The 19398-nt window shown below is 61.2% G+C and overlaps 1 protein-coding gene across 4 annotated transcripts; it reads right to left on the bottom strand.

The window, feature by feature from the left end:
* Positions 1 to 1928: 1928 nt before the first annotated feature.
* Positions 1929 to 14753, bottom strand: ZMIZ2 (zinc finger MIZ-type containing 2). 4 transcript variants are annotated; one of them, XR_005649531.1, is made up of 19 exons: positions 14347 to 14489; positions 9808 to 9942; positions 9572 to 9686; positions 9076 to 9278; positions 8724 to 8916; positions 8298 to 8537; positions 8010 to 8141; positions 7242 to 7410; positions 6663 to 6807; positions 6365 to 6575; positions 5841 to 5946; positions 5549 to 5706; positions 4924 to 4991; positions 4616 to 4684; positions 4170 to 4414; positions 3574 to 3743; positions 3251 to 3490; positions 2738 to 3030; positions 1929 to 2636 (listed from the first exon to the last, which is right to left on the bottom strand). XR_005649531.1 is itself a non-coding variant. In XM_039847090.1 (19 exons), the coding sequence occupies exons 2-19, from the start codon at positions 9855 to 9857 to the stop codon at positions 2621 to 2623; spliced, it is 2562 nt and encodes an 853-aa protein (XP_039703024.1). In that variant the 5' UTR covers positions 9858 to 9942; positions 14347 to 14489; the 3' UTR covers positions 1929 to 2620. The 4 variants fall into 4 exon arrangements, 3 of the variants coding, with proteins under 3 accessions (XP_039703024.1, XP_039703023.1, XP_039703022.1); XM_039847090.1 differs by having other exon boundaries at positions 2999 to 3030; XM_039847089.1 differs by lacking the exon at positions 2738 to 3030 and having other exon boundaries at positions 14347 to 14488.
* Between the last annotated feature and the right edge of the window lie 4645 nt (positions 14754 to 19398).

The following is a 19398-nucleotide window of genomic DNA, read 5'->3' as shown; positions in this document are numbered from 1 at the left end:
ATCCACGGTCCGAGGCTGGTCAAGCACGTTCTTGATCCTGTCTTGAGACTTCTCTGATTGCCCTGACCTTGGCTCATTGACCTATCTGGGTCACAGGCCCATCCTGACCCATCCCTGTGGCTGCTCTCAAGTGTGGATGGGGAAGGGATGAGGAGGGGGAGTTTAGAGGCCGAGGGAAGCTCCCCCTGCAGAGAGCAGGCTTGGAGTGGGGCGTGGGGGCCAGGAGCTGCCAGAAGCAACAGTCAGGATGTGCGCCCCCCTGCCCCCGACCCCGCCTGGAAGTGCCAGGAACGCTGGTGCAGTTCCTGAAGTTTGGCAGAATTTGCCCAAGCCATCTGGTTCTCGTTTTTTTTGCGGTGGGGGCTTTGGCACAGATTGGTCCCCTTTCTCATTAGAGTGTGCAGTGTCCATTTCTTGGGTCAGTTCGGGCAATTCGTCTCTCGGGATTGCACCGAGATTATCGATTCATCAGCACAGTGCTCTCTCACCCCTACTTGTCAGTGGGTAGCGATTTCCCTTTTCCTGTTTTACTCATTTGTCTTTTTTCCTCGTCTGTTTGTTCGTTGCTGCTTCTCCAACAGCTCGTGCTCAGTGACTTGCTTTTCCGGTCCCTACTTCACCTCTGCTCCCACTGTCATTTCCCCGCTTCTGCCAGCTCTGCCCTTGGCTTCTCGCTCTAGTTCCTTTAGGAGTTAGCGACCTCTTTGTCAAATGTAGACATTTATGGCTATAAATCTCCCTCCGGCACTTTCATGCATCTCGTGCATTTTGTATATTGTTACATGTCTCAAAAGTATCTTGCGATGTCGCTTGTGATTTCTTCGTAGGCCCTTCGGCTGTCTGAGTGTTAATGTCCACAAATTTATGCATTTTCCTTTCCCTTCTATTACTGCTATCTGGCTTTATTCCACTGTGGTCACGGAAGGTGCTTCGCATAATTTCACTCTTTTTAACTGACTGGGACTTGTTTTGTAGCCCAACACATTCTCCTGGAGACCGACCCACGTGCACTTAAGAATGTGCCTGCTGCTGTTGGGTGGAGCATGAGATTTTTTTTTTTTTACTTGCATAATATTTGGTACACACACGAGAACACATGACATATGACCCACACTAAGGTGAAAACCCATGAAGCCACCACTCCCCTAGGGATTGGAAAGTCACCAACACCTTCTCTTCCCGAGTCACCCGCCTCAACCCCATGGGGAAGCATGGTGGCTGTAGATTGTGACACACAAATACAGGTATGCCCAAGCTGTCCCCCTCATGTGGGCCCTAGGACGGCGTCCCTGCACTGGTCTTACACACACGTGGTCTGAGTGCGCAGTGACCCCTCCACTGCCTGATGCCATGGCAGTCATCACCTCGTCTTCTACCTGTCCTCCCGCCGAGGACTGTGAGCAGCTCCCCATCTTGTGCTCATCTGATCCCTCCATTCCCACCAGGGGTCCTCCAATGACACAGGCTGGGGGTGCAGGATGCCACGAGGGCCCCCGCATGGCTGCCCTGCTCACATGTGGGCTCTGCTTCTGGGCCAACCCCAGGCAGCCCCGGCGCCTCGGCCCCCGCTGCACTGCGCATGATCAGTCTGAGTCCCTTGGCCAGAGAAACTGCAAACACAGGCAGCACAGGGGCAGCAGGTCTACGTCTGGGGCTGCAGTGTCAACAGGCAACACAGAGCTCACTGGACAGGGCACCTCCCACCCTGGTGACAGGAAGGTGGGAGCAGCTGGCACCGGCCCAGCGGCCTGCACTGGCCTTCCTGCAGGCTGCTGCCTAGGGCCAGGCAAGGGGACATAGCGACAGAGGTGTCCCTTGGTGCAGGCAACACTTCACAGAACAGCTCTCTGGCCTAAGCCAACTTGGAAAATTCCAGGGACAGGCAAATTCCAGCGAGGGCGGGGCGGCGAGCAAGCAGGACCTGTGGGTAGGGCCACCGGGGAGTCCTTTAATGGAGATGGGCAGGTGGGGCGGCCCCCGACCGTGTCGGGGGAGGGGGGGCACAGGGAGGAGCGGGACACGGAAGGCGGCTTTAAAAATATGGTGGGGCTGACTGCACGTTCACAGGAAGGGGACCCGGGTGGGGGGCGCTCAGTGGAGGTGCCCGCGACCCGGGAGGGGGCGCCCACAGACCACCGCCCACGGCACCGCTGCACCTCAGGCCCCGCCCGCAGCCCGGGGGTGGGAGAGGGAACTGCGGAGGCCCCAGGAGCTTGTGGACACACTGGGGCGCGCCGGGTAGACCGGGCTTGGATAGGCAGGACAAGAACAAGGGGCCCGTAGGGAGCCTGTGAGGTCAAGGGCGGGAGTGGGAGGCACATCCGGGCAGGGGCGTGGCCGGCATAGTTGACGCATCGCATCTCCGAAGACCTGCAGCAGCCAGCTGGCCGAGGGCAGGGCGGCGGCCAGTCCCCTCCCAGCCAGCGCGGGGCTGCTTCCAGCTTCAGGGACAGGCGGCTGCAGGTGTGCCAGGGGGAAGGGCGGGAGTGGGGGCGGGGAGGCTGGCGGGGGGTGCGGGGCCGACAGGGTCAGTTGTTCTCGAAGAGAGAGAGCAGGTCCTCGCTGCTGTTCGCGGGCAGGTCAGGTGGGCCCAGGTAGGACAGCAGCTCATCGGGGTTGGTCAGTTCCGGCAGCAGCTGAAGATAAAGCAAACTCCTCAGACCCACCTCACCTCTGTGGTGGCCCTGGCCCTCAGCCCAGCCAGGTCCTGGGGTGTGCCAGGATGTGGAGCACCCACTTTGGACACAGGCCTGGCACCTGAGACCAGGCCTGACAGGTTGGCCAGTGCCAATGTGGGCCACGCAGTGCCTGCCTCAGGTCGTCGAGCTTCTCCGGGTGCACGGGGGCACATGGGACTGTGAGGGGATCCCAGTGTTAACAAGTCGATGCAAGAGGTGGGGCCCCTTTCACTAGGACTTTCTGCTTTGAGCTGCTCTAGGTGTTTTCATGTTGAATTTCAATGTGTTTTGTTTATTATGGTTGAGGAACAGTCACTTGCCGTTGACTCACTGACTTGGACTCACACACCACCTGTGAGTGGAACAGGTGAAATCAGACCCCAAGGCTGGTGTCATCAGCTGTGAGCCCAGTCTTCGCGGGGACCATGCCACCATGGCGCCAGGTCCCCAGAGCTCTCTCTTTATCTGGAAGTCACTGAGGTGTCAGTGTCCTCCATTTTTTGGACCCAGGGACGACAAAAGCAGCCCCAGTCAGGCTCCCACGTGCCCCCTGCAGCGGGCCTGGTACTCACGTCCAGGGCTGGTTCTGGGGCCTCCCCTGCCCCAGACATCGGGGGCCCCATCACGCCTGCGGAAGCGCTGAAGGCCAGCTCGCTGACAGGGCCCGAGCTCACTGGGCCCAGGGGCTGCCGGGATGCTGTGGCAGGGGTCGGGTGGTGCAGTTGGGGCCCTGGGGGGCCTCCGAGGTTGGGGGTGTGCAGCCCCGGTGGCCCAGGGTTGTGGGCTGGGTCCAGGTGACCGGCTGGTGCCATCTGAGGAAGGAGAGAAGGACGTGGTACAGGGGCCCCGGGGCTCCCTGGGGGACGGCCCCTCGGCCCCTCGGCCCAGCACTGACCTGGCCTGGGAGGCAGGGGGCAGACTTCTCTGGTGTCAGGAGGCTGCTGGGGACGTCGGACTGGTAGGAGATGGGGGGTGGCCCCGGTGTGAACTCAGGAAGGGTCGGGGTGCTGGGCGTGGAGGGCGGGAAGGAGTCGGGGTAGGTCCTGGCTCCCAGGAAGCTGGGCCCTGAGGGAGGAGAACCCAGTGCTGGGGGCCGCGGCTTGGGTTGGGCCATGGTGCTGTCTCCCAGGCAACACCGGACCTTACAGTCTCTATTCAGAAAAGGGCCTTTCTTCTTGTCGCTGCCAGGGACTGGCCTCGTGACATCACTCATAGGCCGTGAGGGCACAGGGATGGGACTGCCACCCCCACACAGGGTCAGACGGAGCCAGTCCATCGACGTGTGCCGGCAGACGGCCCTCATTCTACACTGCTGGGAGAGCGGCTGCCCCACGCCCAGTGGCGGGGCCGAGGTGGCACCTACGCCGCTGTGTCCCCTGCTGGCCCCCGGGCATGCGGCCACACAGCTAGCCCTTCACAGGCAGGGGCCTGGTCTGGAGAGTCGATCGCTTGCCCAGGGCCCTGAGTCTGCAGGTTGGGCTCTGTACTCACCCTGGCTGGGGTAGTCACCCGGGACCGGGGCTGAGGGGGACTGCAGGGGCACAAAGGGGGTGGCCCCCGGGCCCAGGGCAGCCACCATCTCCATCACGCTGGGCATGAGCACGTGCACGGGGCTCACGGAGCGGCAGCGCTTTGGCACCGGCCCATCCGGCTCCTCCTTGGCATGCACATCAGGCTTCACGGGCACCGGCTTCCAGCTGCACACGGGGTCGATGGTGATCTCCTCGTAGTCGGGGCTGTGCAGGGACATGGGCCGGTCACCACCCGTCCTGCTGCCTCTCCTGGCCCTGGGCACTGTCTAGGAAGAACTCCCACCCCAGTGCACGTGCCCTGTGCCCATGGCCTGTATGCGAGCCGCCGCGCGATGCATCAGCCGGGGCGTGAGCCCGCCCGCACAGGGCCACCCCGCCGAGCAGACACGGGAGGCGGGGACTTGCCTCTGCATGTGGAGGAGAATGCCGAGCATGTACTGGTCCACCTCCAGGCCCTCCAGCAGCGCTGTCTTGCTGTGGAAAAGTGAGGGGACGAGGCTCAGGGGCCTGGCTCGACCTTACCCCGGGCACAGGCCTGTCACTTTTCAGCTCTGCCACTCTGCACGAGGCCACCGGTGTGAGGCGACTCTGTGCAGAGGCGCTGTGTGACGCCTGGATGCTGGGCTGGGACATGGCCCCTACACCCGGCGGGGAATTTGACAGCCTCAGAGAAGTGCCCTGCCCTCGGCACGTGCAAGGACCATCAGACTCACTTGCACACGGGGCACCTCCAGGTCCCCCGCTCACAGTTGAGCTGCAGGTAGGACTCCAGGTCGAAGCACTGCGGAGAGAGACCGTTTCTCGCTGCGGCCCAGCTGCATGCTCTCAGGGCGGACGTCCTCGCACGTCTGAGAAGCTGGGGGCACCAGGATTCCACTACGCTACTGTTCTAAAAGTGTAGATGGGGGACAGCCTCGCAGCTTCACTGGGACGGGAACACCATGAGGCCAGGCGTGAGTCTGGTGACTATGCTGACGAGGACACAGACCCCGACACAGTGTTGAAGGGGAGCAGGTGCAAGGCTATGCGTACACCTGCATGGCCAGGTGGGTGGCAGGCGCGCACTTGTCTGCAAACAGGACCTACGCGGTGCTCCCGGGGTCACGAGGGAGACTGTGCGCACTTCCGCGACGCCCTTTGAGACCGGAGCCCTGCGAACACGTGGGGCCGCTACGCGTAGAGGAACCAGAAGCCCGGCCTGAGGGGCCAGCAGGGAAGCCGGGTCACCTGCTTGCTGGCCGGTCTGCCCTGTTGCCTGCTGGCCAAGGTGCTCAGCGCCTTTTCTGCTAAAGACAGCAAAATGGCGATGTGCTGGCAAAGCCTAAGGTGACCACCCACCTGTATGTGGCGACAGTCGTGGCCGCGGGCAGGGAGCTGGATCCTGCGGAAGGTGATGGGGCACTTGAGGGCCACCTTGATGGCTGTCTGCTCCACCCCGTCCTCTCCGTTGGGCCCGGGGGTGCCGGGGATGGTGCCGCTGCTGAAGTTCCGCTTTACTGGTGGCAGAAGGGGAAAGCCGTGAGGGAGGGCCGCCCACCGGGATGCCCACCGCCCCGCAGAGCCCGGCCCAGGGGAGACGGCCTTGCCGGACACAGGCCCCGCCTGGAGGGCGGTGGCGGCGGCCACTCACTCTTGGTGATGCAGTGCTCCGCTGGCAGCAGACGCTTCTTCAGAAGGCCCTGCAGCACCGAGCGGACGGCCGGCCGGTGCACCAGCTGCAGCACGAAGAGGTGGGACTGCAAGGGAGGCACAGGTGAGCGGCGGGCCCCACCCACGCCCGCCTTGTGTGACGTCCAGCATGGCCCCTGGCCATGGCAGGCGCTGGAGGGCCCCCAAGCCCGCCTTGCCAGCACTGTCCACGCCGGGTCCGAAGTGGAACCCCAAAACCCGAGAACTGCCTCGGGCGGCCCGGCTAGAATCCGGGTGACCCCCTAACGAGGACGTGGGGCTCCCTTTGTGAGCTCCCTGCAGGAGAGGCGCAGGCCCAGCACGGTATCTCCTCCAGGGAAGGCGACCCGGCCTGGCCGGACAGCGGCGAAGGCAGGCCGCACCGGCTCCCTTTTCTTAAAGGGCCAGGCAGGAAACTGCCAGAGGCACGGGGACCTCAGCCCTTCTGTCTTTCAGCCACCTGGGGCGGCCCTGCCTGGCACTCACGCAGCAGCAGGCGGTGACGGTGATCTGGACGGTGTTGCGGCCTGGCTGGCACACGTGCTTCAGGTGCAGGGGCTTGTGGGAGGTCTTGTTGTCGCCACGCTCGATGGTGAGGGGAGTGGCGTTGACGCTGACCTGCACCGAGGCCGGCCAGTTGGTGTTCATCTGCCGGTCCTCGTGGTGGTAGCACTTGAACTGCAGCTCCAGGTCAGGCCTGCGGTGGGGGCGGAGCTGAGCGGGGGCGGAGCTGAGCGGGGGCGGAGCTGAGCACGGCCGGGCCGCGTGGGGGCGGCGCGCTCACCTCAGCATCAGGGTCTTGTAGACGGAGTCTCGCAGCTGGAAGGCGTGGTTGCTGACCGCCAGGTTGTGCTGCAGGCGGAAGGGCTCCAGGACCACCCCATCCCGGACCGGGAAGGTCAGCCGCAGCTCGTCGCATGGGCCACTGCCTGGGAGCAGGCCGAGGCCGAGTGAGCTCGCCAGAGGGCCACCAGGCTGGGCAGCCACCCCGCCCCATGGCAGGGACGGTGGCAAGGGGACTGCAGCTACCAGGCTGGGGTCAGGAACCATCTCTCGGGACCTCGGGCCCAGCTGTCACCTTGGAAGGTAACAAGATCAACTGCTGTCCCCTCAGTGACGACCTGAGGACACGCCCCAGCCAGAAATGTGCTTCTGGTGCTTTTGAGGGGCTGGCAGTGGGGGGTGGGGCAGTGGGCTACCTGCCAGCACTCCGGTGCTGGAACCACGGTGTGGTCCCACCTACAGGGCTCGGAGCCAGTATGGGGGCTTCAGCAGACCTGCAGAGAGGCCCCAGCCGGGCACAGGTGAAGGGCCCCCACGTCCCGGGCAGGACTCTCCAGACCCAGGGGCAGGCGACACTCACCGGGGGGTGACGGGTGCAAGGCGCTCACGCTGGGCTTGAGGTCAGGCAGGAAGGGAGACTTGACCTCCTGGCTGGTGGACATGTAGGGGATGCTGCTGCCGGGGGTCATGGGTGGCGTGGGGCTCCCTGGCAGTGGGGAGCTGGGGTAGCCAGGGATGGAACGGGTGGGCTGTGGGGTCGAGCATACAGTCAAGGCAGATGGCGGGGCCGGGCTGTTTCTGAGCACACGCTGGGGGTCAGGCAGCAGCGCGCAGGGGCAGCCCGGGTGCCCTGTCTGCATTCGCCCGAGCCTCCCGCCCGGCTGCCCATAGCCCATAGCCCATAGCGCACTCAGGCCAGGCTGTGGCTGAGGGCTCCCCCCGGTTAGCTGTGGCCCCTGGGGCTCCTGGACTTGACCCCAGGGGAAGGTTGGGGCGGGAAGCCCACCACACACATCAGCCCTGGTCTTTGCTTTCTTCTTTACGTGCTTCTGTATTTTCAAAACCATCTATAGGGAGCACACACTGATTTCAGTTTTAAAAATCACCACAGAGCAAGCTGCCCTGCGTCAGAGCGGTTACAGGGGAGCCGCCACGAGGCAGCACTCTCGGATGGTCCCTTCGGAACTGGGGCGCCTCCCGGAGCTGCCCTGCACTGCCCAGGACACGGGGAGGTGCCTGGCCACTAGGTCCCTGAGCACACGTGGCCCCTCCCCAGCCAACTGACTCAAGGGTGTTGTGTCTCAGTGTTTGGTGGGGGCTGCCGCAGGCCTGGTGGAGCTGGCCCTACCTTGTAGTGCAGTCCCGGGGGGCCAGAGGTGGACAGGGGCAGCCTGTGACTGGGGTAGGAGGAGGGGGCGGGGGGCTGGCCGGGGCCAGGTGCGTACTGGCCTCCTGGCAGGTACTGCTGCCCCGGATACACCTGCAAGAGGAAGGAGGCAGATGCCCGGGGAAGGCCAGCATCGGGAAGGCCAGGCCCAGGGAGGGGTGGCAGGGCCCACGCCCAGCCGGCTCCCCCACAGGGACGCCAACCTCGGTATGGCCCGGGATGGCATGGGGCAGGGGCGTGGACGCTCACCTCGCTGGAGTAGCCCCTCTTGAGCCCCTGTCGGGGCAGCGGCGGGGCCTGCACGGGCCCTGGGAACCCATGCTGGGGCAGGCGCTGCCCCGCGTGCAGGGGTGCCATGCTGGCCGCCCGGGCGTGGTTCATGCCCACAGGGCTCATGCCCGAGGGGCCCAGCAGGCCTCCCACGCTGCTGGACCCACGGGCGCCCCCGTGCTGCAGGAACTGGCTGCCGAAAGACGGGCCGGACCCCATCTGGGAAGAGAAGAGGGGGACTGTCCAGGCCCACCTGCACAGGGCCTTGTGCCTCTCTTGCAGGCACCCTCGTCCCCGAGCCTTGCCCCTGCCTCTCAGAGCCTCGTGTGCCCTGGGGACCGAGCGGCTGCCTGACTGTCCCCCTTCCAGGGCAGGTGGCCCTTGCAGCAGGAGCTGCGGCCTCACCGTGCCATACTGGCCCAGCTCCTGGCTCTGCTTCTCCTGGAGGGCGGCCACAGTGGCTGTGGCTGTGGCCGTGGCGGTGGCAGCAGCAGCGGCCACGGCAGCAGCGGCTGCTGCTTGCGTGAAGTCCGTGGAGGGTCGTGCGGCATGTGACGGGAGGCCCAGGCCCCCTGGCCCCCCAGGACCTCCAGAGTACCTACAAGGAACACAGGCAGCTCCGCTCAGAAGCGTGTCCTGCCCGCGGCTAGCGGGAGCCAGCAGACGAAGCAGACAACACATCCGCGCTGCACTGTCACAGCTCCCAGTGCCCACCCAGAGGGCTCCCTGCACACCTGCCAGGGCTGGTCCTGCTTACCCGGTGGCGAAGCCAGGGCCCCCGGCGTAGCCCCCGCGGCCATACACGCCCTGCTGCACGTAGCCCTTGCTGGCGCCGCCCTCCCCGAAGGCCTGCTGTCCCAGGCACTGCGGGGGGCTCAGGGCCGAGCTGCCGCCTGCCATGCCCGGCATCATAGAGCCTCCAGGGGGGCTCCCTGCAGGGCCCATGGGGCTCCCCAAAACCTGTGAGAAAGTGAGAATCACCAGAAGCGAACTGCCCAGCCTGTTTCACACAGTATCTCAAGTGCTAAAAAGGAGAAATGGGGCAGGTAAGGGGTGCACGTGGGTGGGGTGTGCACGGGTGGAGGCGGGACAGGGCATAGGGAGGGGGAGTAGGGCCATGGCGGCGGGGGGCGGCTTGTGGGTGGATGTGGGGGCCAGGCGAATGCAGGAGGAGCACATCGAGACCAGGCTCTGTCCCCTGAGCTCTGAGGCAGGGCTTGGTGGCTCTCAGGTGGGGCCCGATGTGGGCTCACCTGGCTCGGTGCCGCGCTGCCGACTCCCCACACGGTCGTGACCACGGACAGCGATCCTGCGGGCTGAGTGGCACTCTGCTGCCAAGGCACCGCCTCGAAAGCGAAGGGACCATCACTGCCAGGACAGAGGCACAGGGGCCTGGATCAGGGGCCGGGGAACTGGACGCTGCGAGCAGAGGGGTCCGCTCGGCGCCTCCCCCAGGCTGAGAGGGGAGGGCAGCAGGAGGCCCACTCACCCGTGTGGCACGGAGGGCAGGGCAGGTTTCATGGGGTTCATGGGGTTCATTGGCCTGGGGGCAGCCTGGAGGCCAGGTCTGCGAGGGGCAGGCGGTGGCCCTCACGGGTGCTGAAGTGAGACTCGGCTGCTCTGGCTGCAGGACAGGAGGGAAGGACATCAGTGGAGAGGCAGCCGAGAGGCCTGTCCACAGCGAGCAGGGAGCCCAGCCCGGTCACTCCGCCCCCAGCTCTGCTCCCACAATAGTGGGCATGCAGGTGACAGTGGAATCCCAGGGCCACTGCGGGGAGTGGAGGCAGGGCACCCTGGAATCAGCACACGGAGCTGCCCATCCCCAAGCCAGCCCAGAGCCAGCGTTTACCCCTCCTGGCCAGGCAACCTGCAGCCCCTGCAGGCCGGCTTTCTCACCCCGCGTCCTTCCCACATGAGGCTGGGATGTTCGCAGAGGCCAGAGAATGTCCGGAGTCCCAGAAGGCCCGGGGAGGAGGCCTGGCCTGGAGCGTGGGGTGAGGCCAGCAGTGCCCCCCCAGACCTCCCCTCAGGACAGCAGGAAGCATAGGCATCACCCCCATACTCAGAGGCCAAGCGGTCCCCTGGAATGCACCCTCTTGGGGTTCAGGGTCGGGCTGGAGCCCTGCTGCCTTTCAGGGACGCCAAGGCCTCATGACACGCCCACTGGGCCATCACCCAGCACTCTGGTGCCTCCCTCTGGCAAGGGGCAGAAGGGGGCCCCAGCACCACCCAACCCAGGGCTCCTGTTCCTGAGTGCTGACGGGAAGACAGGCCCTGACCGTGTCCTCTGCAAACAGTCCCGGAGGCACGTGGCAGTGAGTCCCTCCCAGGGCCCCAAAGGCAGAGGTGGCTCTGCCTTTAGCGCTGTGGCCTTCACTGGCCCAGCCCACCACAGAGCGCTCCAGGGGATGGGTCCAGAGTCACAGGAGGAAAGGTGACCGGCCAGGCGAGAGGAGAGGGAGGCAGTGGGCTGCGTTCCCCCCTCACACTGGCCCTGCCCCTCTCTCCTCCCTAGTCCACGTCCTACCCAGGAAGCAGAGGCGGGTGGGAGCAAGGATCGCCCAGCCAGATGGGAAGGCTGGCGACCCCGGGCCCCACTGCTTGACTCTGGGATGGTGACAATGGGGGTGGGGGGAGACGGGAACCCCCCCACACCCAGACCTGCTGGGTGGGGCCTGTAGCACCATGAGGGTTTGCAGGACCTGGGACGTCCCGTGCTAACTCGGACTGTGTTGTTAGGAGAGGGACAGACCAAGGAGCCCAACACAGACCCGCGTAAACAGACACGTCTGAGTAATTTCTGACAAAGGTGCAGAAACCGCAGCAGAGGAAAGATGACGTTCGACGAGTGGCGCCGGAGTAGCCGGACCGACCCAGGCGAGACCCAAACCTCAAACTCACTCAGGAATCAACTCCAAGCGGGTCATGGATTAAATGCATAACACGGAACGAGAAAACCTTTAGGGAACACAAAGGAGGAATCCCTGAGGCTCTTGGGCTACGGAAAGGGTTCTAGGTACGACGCCAAAAGCATGATGCAGAGAAGGAGAACCTGGAGCCTTTGTTCTGTGAAAGATGCTGCTAAGAGTGCGAAAACAAGTCACGGGTGGGGAGAAATGTCTGCAAACCCGGTATACGACGAAAGACTGGTCGATACTCAGAAAGAGTCCAATGAAAAGATGGGCAAAAGACACGTCACGAAGAGGACATGCTGATGGCAGATGAGCACAGGAGGCAGCGCTCAGCATCACCAGCCACTGGGGCACGCAGATTAAAGCCATGGTGCGATGTCACAGCACGCTTGTCAGGATGGCCAAGGTAAAAAATAGCGACATACGCTGTTGGCAGTGTGGCTCCTCTGGAAAGCAGCCAGCTGTGTTGTCTAAAACACCAGCCTGCAGTTACTTCCTACCCAGCAACTCACTCCTGAACGTTTGTCTCCAGGATCGTAAACTACTGTTCACGTGAACATCTGTACATGAGGGTTTACAGCAGCTTTGTGCCTAGTCACCCCAGAACACAAACTCGGACGTGCTCTGGGCGAGGACCAGCCACACGCCAAGTGTCCCCAGCCACAGGTGTGAAAGAGCAAGCTCTTGCCCGCCAGCCTGCGGGAATCCCCAGGGACTTATGCTGCCTGGAAAAAGCCAGCTCCTAAAAGTTGCACACTGTATGACACCCTTCACATAAGAGTCCCGAAAGGGAAAAATGATAGACACGGAGAAGACAGTGGCTGCGGAGTTAACGGGACCAGGGGGTAGGAGGCAGCGACGGGGGTCTGGGCGTCTCTACCGTTCAGGGCGCCCTATCGTGATGCTGTACTACAGTTTGCAAGATGTTACCACCGGGGAAATCAAGTACAGGGACACGGCTGTGTCATTTCTCATGACTGCATATGAATGTAGAATTCTCACCAAATAAAAAGTGAGGTCCCTGGTCCCCCACCCCCCAGCAGCCCTCTGTCTCCACAGAGATGCCCATGGCACTCCCCTTCCACGCAGAACCGGCTGGTTTGGTGGGCGGCAGAGAACAGGAGGCTGGGTCCCAGGGCAGGGGTGAGCGGGCACCGGACTCCCTGGGAGGGCCGGTGGGCCAGGGTGGTGCAGACACAGGGCAGCCTCCTGCAGCACGTGGCCTGGGGAAGCCCACCCCGCTTCTCGGCTGTGGATGGGGCCACAGACCCTTCCAGTTCCCCCAGAGCCCCGCTGGCGGGGCGGTGACTTCCTGCCTGCACAGCTCCTGAACCAAGTCTGCTCCTGCCCTAAGAGGACCCGCAGGCCCAGGTCCCTCTGCAGGTCCCCTGACCCTCTGTTCCTCATACAGGCAAGGGCAGTGCCGAGTGCAGATCCGCCTCACCCCTCCCCGCTTCGGCCTGGAGAGGAGCCGGCAGTGTGCAGGGCCCGTGCCTGCGGCGTAGCACTTCCAGCTGCGAGCCGGGACCCCTTTGCAGAACAGCCCTGGCACGAGGTCAGGCCAGAAAGCCACATGGCTTTCTGGGGAGCAAATCACATCTTTCTGCAGAAAAAGAGCTACACACAACTCGCTACCCAGACCCCTCTTCCCCGGAACCTCAGAACAGCTGTACTCGGTCTTCTGTGTGCCCGCCGCAGGCAGACGCTAATGTGGGTCAACCCTCTGCCACTCCCACCCCATGCCCTGTCCTCGTCACTGAGGAGCAGCATGACCCCAGGAGGGCAGCCCCTCCCAGGTAACAGAGCAGGGACGCACTGCCTCCAGTAGTAGCAGGGAGCTTGGTTCTAGGCTACTCCAGAGGGACACTGGAGTCACAGGCTCGGAAAGAGTGGAGGAGGACACAAAGGTGGCTGGAAGTCCTGCCCCCTGCACCTGCCAGGCCACGACGCTGCTAGAGTTCATGCAGAATGGCCCGGAGTGAGCGAGTACGACGGCCTGGGTGTGGGACACTTCACAGGCACGCGGAAGGCTTTGGCCACTCTGAGCCTTAGTTTGTATGTAAAATGGGTGTGCGGTGGCCAGCTTAGGGCTGAGGAGAGGGGAGGACATGTGACCACCTGTATGTCATTAGCTCTGGCTCCTGTGCTGGGCACAGGGGCTGGTGGATGCTCCAAGGGAGGCCTGGCTGCCCTTGCAGATCAGCCAATAACCAGGAGGCCTCCCGAGGCACATCCTCCTGTCCTTCACCACCCTCGGAACCTGTTGTAAATCATCTCACCTGCCTCTTCCCTGACTCCTGTTCCAGCCTGTAACCGTTCCCTGCGTCTCACAAGCCCTCCAGGCCGGTACCCACTGGCTGAGGCTAAGATTCCCTCACTTATCCCGTACTTCTCTCAAGCTTCTTCAGGGCACAGGCCAGGACTTGGCGGGTGCATCTGCGTTCACCTTGTCCCACCCACCCATCCCACACACCGACTTGGGCGTTCTGCGAAACCTGAGGGAGCACAGCTGACTTACAGACGTCGCCATGGATGCTCTGCTCCTACCGGGAAGAGGGCGCCGGGCAGCAGGTGGGGGGCAGGCTGGGAGAATCAGGTCAGAGGTGAGAGGTCGGGGCAAAGAGGATCAGGACAGGGGCAGCAAGTCATAGGGTCTTTGGGCAGGCCACCCCAGGGGAGCAGGACACCCTCCCGCCTGAGCTTCCGTGAGTCCCGTTTGGAAAGGGGTGAACCCACCGACCCGCGACTGGGGCTGAAAGGTCAGCGTGGCCCGTCCGGAGCGGACCTCGGCGGGCTCACGTTCTCGCGCCGGGGGGCGCGCAAGGCCGGAGGTGAGCCCGCCGTCCACAGCACGGAGTGGCGGCCGCGGGGTCAAGTCCGCGAGGACGGGCCAGCCTCCCGCACACCCCTCGGGCGCTGGGCCGGCTTCCGGCCGCCGCAACAAAGGCTTAGGTGAGGGTCACCCGTGCGCACGGGCCCACCGCCCGAGATCACGACGCACACGCGGCAGGCCGGCTCCCGCTCCGGCCCGGGGGCCCCGCCAAGGCGCCGCACCTGCCGCCCGCACCTGCCGCACCTGCCGCGCCGCCGCCCGCACCTGCTCGCGGCCCGCTCACCTCCGCGCGGCCCGGCCCGGCCCTTCGCCGCCGCGGCCCCCGGCCCGCGCCGCTCCATGCACTCAGCTCGCCCTGAGCGCCGCTCGCTGCCCGGGGGCCGCCGCCGCCCGCGCCATCGCGCCGCCGCCGCTCCCAGGGCACAATGGAGCCGCCGCGCCGCTCATGCATATGCATGACGCCGCGCGGCCCCGCCCCCAGGCCAGAGCAGCGGAGCCCCGAGCCAGCGCTCGGGCGGGGCGGCCGCGGGTCAGCGCTCGGGCCAGTGAGGCGACAGCGGCCGGGCAGGCCGGGGGCGACCTGCGCCCCCTGCCCCTTCACACCTTTCGGAACGTAGCGTCCACAGAGCCATCGCGCTTCCTGCCAGCTCTCCGCGGGGGCGGGCCTGGAAGGCGGGGCCTGTCAGGGCGGGCGACAGGCGGGGCGGGACCAGGAGGGGCAGAGCTCCATGGAGGAGGCAAGGGGCTATCAGGAACTGTGCTGAGGGACGAGCGGGGTGGGGCCAGGCGGAGGAGGCGGGGCCTGTCAGGGCGGCAGGGGCGGCCAAGCGGGGCGGCACGAGGGGCGGGGTCCAAGCGGAGAAGCTGGGGCCGGAGCGGAAGGGGCGGGGCCTGAGGCTGATGGGGACCGGGAGAAGGGACAGGCGAGATGACCCGCGTTAGCAGGCCGCTTTGGGAGGAACCGGACGAGTCCCGTTGCGCTGCTCTTCCCTCTCCCCAGAGCCCCCGAGAAATGTTCCTCGGCTCCAGCAGACGAAGCCGCCTCTCTTTGATCGGTGCTTGCCTGTCGCAGCAGGGAAGGCCGCTATGGAGTAATCCTTCCCGCCTTTGTGGCTTCCACAGTGGCAGGTATATTGAATAGCACCTGCTCAGATAAACCAATCAGGTGTCCACGCAGGTTAACACGCGACGCGCACAGAGGGGAGGTACGGAGGCTCACGAGACAGAGTGGAAGCCCTGTGCTCCTGAAGCGAGCTCCGGGACCGGCGTGAGGATGGCCGGGCGCGCAGAGGGCGGGGTCCTGGCCTCCAGCAACGCGGCTTCGCCTTTCTGGGGCCTCAGCTCACATAGCCCTCAGTGGCGGAATTCTTCAGTCACCAGCCCGGCAGCTGTGCGGCCCTTTCCTGCCATTTGGTTGTGACATTTCTGTGATTTGAGGCATTCCGGACACGCCCTAAGGACGTTCCCACCCTGACTTGGTTGGTGCCAGTGGACAGTACTATCTCCCGCTGGAGTCTGTTTTCTAAAGCCCTCCCCTCTTCACGATGTGTGTAGCCTTCCCCATGCTGCCCCCACCCTGTGAGGGAGTCCCCCACTTTTTCCTGCCCTCCTTTGAGAAGGCCACATTCTCATGATTACCTACAATTAACTCTTTTATTGTGTTAACGTACATGACATTAGCTTTATCATCTGCACCGTCCACCTACAGAACTTCAACTTCCCAAATGACACTCTGTCCCCATTAAACATTCACTCCCTTTCCCTGTCACCCACCCTCCTACTTGCTGTCTCTATGGAGCTGATGACTCAGGGACCTCGTATAACTGGAATTATTCAACACTTGCCCTTTTGTGTCTGGCTTATGTCCTCAAGGTTCGTCTATGTTGTTGTATGTTAGATTTCATTCTTTTTTAAGGCTGAATAATATTCCATTGTATGCATATACCACATTCTATCCATTCATTGAGAAATGCCCCACGATTAATTTTTAATATTCATGAAATGTCTTCCCTCGGGGCTGTCTGGACCCTGTGCTCTGTTTCTTTGGAGAACCATTAGTTCACAGAACAAATGTGGTGGGCTTGCTGCGTGCCAGGCACACGAGAAATTGCAAGTAACTTCCACAGGTGCCCATGGCTCACATCCCCATCAAGCTGTGCCCGGTCACAGCCCACCTCGCCTCTGCCAGCCCGGTCTCCACTTCCTGTCTCCAGGCTCTGTTCCATGTACTGGGTTGAACGGTGGCCTCCAAGGACATGTCTGTGTCCTGGTCCCTAGAGCCTGTGAGTAGCGCCTCTACGCCAATGGCATGACTAAGTCAAGGGCTGTGAGAGGAAGAGCCTGTCCTGGATCGTCTGGGCTGGCCCTGAGAGCACTGGAGGCCTGGGGTCTGAGGCAGACGGACAGCCATGTGACCACAGGGCAGAGACGGAATGGTGGGGTGCCAGCCAAGGAGGCTGGATGTGTGAGGACGGGTCCTGCCTAAGCCTGGATTTTGAGCATCTGGCCTCCAGGCTGTGGACAGCTTTCCGTTGCTTTAAGCCGCCCAGTTTGTGGCCCTTGGTTACAGCCGCCTGGGGACACTCGCACACTCCTGCATTTGTTTCTCCTGGGTCCAACAGCCCTTGTCCTTGTCAGGTCCATCAGCATCCCACCTAAAACTGCTGACCACCCTCCTGGATGTCCCATCTCCCTGGAGACACTCCCCTTTATCTGGACTCGCTGTTCCTCCCCCACCCCCACCCCCACCCCGGCCTGCCTGCCTGCCGGAGGCATGTTCTCAGTGGGCTCTCCCCCTCCTCCCTGAGAGGGTGCCAGCTGCGGGAGGTGTCCTCTCCCCAAAACTCTCTCCGCAGTGGTTTGTGTGGCTCCTTTGCTCCGTCTGTGTGAAAAGGACTCTCACGCATGTTGCCGGCCACTTTCGCCTCCCCAGAACCTGGTGTCTGATCTGACGGTCCTCTCCTCTGTCTCATACCAACCTCCACGTGTCCAAAATGGAGCCCCCGCCCCCTGCAGAGGTGGCGGCTCCCGCCGACCCTTCTCAGCGCGTGGCCCCTGTGCCGGCCCAGCCCTGCCGTCCCTCCCTATTGTTCTTAACGACATCTTGAGATACAATTCACATTCCCTACGGTTCCTCCGTATAAAGCGCACGGTTCAACAGGGTCACGTTTACTCGGGGTTGTGAAACCACCATCACGATCGACCTGAGCACATTTCATCACCCCCCAAGGGACATCGCGCACCCACTGGCGGTCACTCCCCAAACCTTCCTCCAGGCCCAGCGACCAGTAATCTACTGTCTGTCCCTAGGGGTCTGTCTACTCTGAACATTTCACGCATCCGAAATCATACAGAATGTGGTCTTCTCTATCTCACCGCCTTCACTAATGTTTTCTGGGTGCATCCGCGTTGCAGCCCGTGTCAGTACCTCATTCCTTTTCACGGCCAAATGACATTCCACTACATGGGGAGACCACTTTCTTGTCAGTCATGCAGCAGATGATGGACATTCAGGTTGTTCCTGCTTTGGCTGCTGTGAACATCATGCACAAGCTTCTGTGCAGACACGTTTTCGTCTCTCTGGGATTCTACCCGGAAGTGGCTTGCTGGGACATAACGGGACTGTTCAGCCTCAGAGGAGCCACCCGATGTTTCCCACACCAGTGGCACAACTTTGTTCCTGCCAACGGTGCGCGAGGCCTCCAACTCTCCACGTCGGTGTCTTTTTCTTAGTCATGCTAGTGAATGTGCAGTGCTGTCTCGTGGTTTTGACTTGCATTCTCCTCCCTGATGATGTCGAGCATCGTTTCATGTGCCTATTATGTGTGTAATTGTCAGTTGTCTTTATTACTGACTTATTGGAATTCTTTATATATTCTAGATACAAGTCCCTTATCAGATACATGATTTTAAATATTTTCTTTCATTCTGTGGGTGGTCTTTTCACTTTTTCCCTCCACTTTCTTAATGGTGTCTTTTGACTTACAACATTTTTAATTTTCATGAAGTCTGATTTATCTGTATTTCTATTTGTTATTTATATTTTTCATGTCATATATGAGAAACTGTTGCCTAATCCAGGGTCACAAAGATTTATACTTGTTTACTTCTAATGGCTTTGTAATTTTAGCTCTTTTACATTTAGGTCTTTGATCCAATACAAATTAATTTTTGTACATACGGTATAAGCTATGGGTCCAATTTCAGTCTTTTTCATATGGAGATCCAGTTGTCCCAGTACCATTTGTTGAAATGACTGTTCTTTCCCCATCTGATGGTGTTAACACCCTTGTCGAAAATCCCTTGGTTATAAAATGAAAGTTTATTTCTGGACTCAATTTTACTCCTTGATCCATATGCCCATATTTCACTGACTTGATCACTGTAACTTTGTAGTAAGTTTTGAAATTGGGAAGTGTGAGTCTTCTTACTCTGTTATCCTTTTTCGAGATTGTTTTGGATGTCTGGGTCCCTTGAATTTCCATATGAATTTTAAGATCAGTTTGTCAATTTCTACCAGAAAATCTGGGAATTTGACGGGGATCATGTTTAATCTGTTGGTCAGTTTGGAAATGATGTGTTCTTAATGGTATTGAGTCTCTGATCCGTGAACATGGGTTATCTTTCCATTTATTTAGTTGTTCTTCAATTCTTTTCAACCATAGTTTGTAGCTTTCATTGTACGAATTATGCACTTCTTTTGTTAACCTTATTTTGAAGCACTTTATTACTTTCGAGGCTATTGTAGATGGAATCTTTCTTGATTTCGTTTTGTTTGTTCTTTGCTACTGTACAGAAATACAAGAGATTCTTCCATATTGATCCTCAGCTTAGCTGACTTCATTTAGTAATTCTGATAGTGTTTAAAAATGGGTTCCTTAAGATTGTCTACATATAAGATCTCGTCATGTGCAAATGGAGACAGTTTTCCTTCTTTCTTTCCAATTTACATGTCTTTTATCTCATTTTCTTGCCTAATTGCCCAGCTAGCACCTGCAGTAGAATGAATCAAAGTGGTGAGAAGTACCCCCATTCGGACCAGGCAAAGAGCCTGGCGATTGCTCTCTCGGTCTCTGCTTTTGTGGCGAACAGAACGGCCTCAGCAGGCCCTGCAAGCCTGAGTTAGCACAGGGCACTTCTCGGGGCCCTGGTGTGATTCCCCGTTGTGCTGGTGGAAGATGAAGCCCGATCCCTACCAGGGCCCCCGCGCTCTGGCCTGGCTGTGTCCCGCCTTTGCTCCCCATTACTCTCCCTGGTTAAAGTGCTCCAGCCGCATGGGTTGATTGGTCAACTCCCAAACTGTCCGCCTCCTTGTCTTTCCACTTCCTGTACTTTC

This window comes from Pteropus medius, unplaced genomic scaffold, assembly GCF_902729225.1.
Source record: "Pteropus medius unplaced genomic scaffold, Ma_sr-lr_union100, whole genome shotgun sequence".
Classification (NCBI taxonomy): domain Eukaryota; kingdom Metazoa; phylum Chordata; class Mammalia; order Chiroptera; family Pteropodidae; genus Pteropus; species Pteropus medius.
Note: the sequence above shows the minus strand (reverse complement) of the source record. Positions and strands in the feature narration are given on the sequence as shown.

Excerpts from the sequence above, each read along its gene's own strand:
- ZMIZ2 (XM_039847088.1), bottom strand. The coding sequence starts at position 9,857 with ATGAACCCCATGAACCCCATGAAACCTGCCCTGCCCTCCGTGCCACAC. Across the intron at positions 6,576-6,662 it reads TACAAGACCCTGATGCTGAG|GCCTGACCTGGAGCTGCAGT; the intron begins GTGAGCGCGCCG and ends CCCCCACCGCAG. Across the intron at positions 4,415-4,615 it reads ATTCTCCTCCACATGCAGAG|CCCCGACTACGAGGAGATCA; the intron begins GCAAGTCCCCGC and ends GTCCCTGCACAG.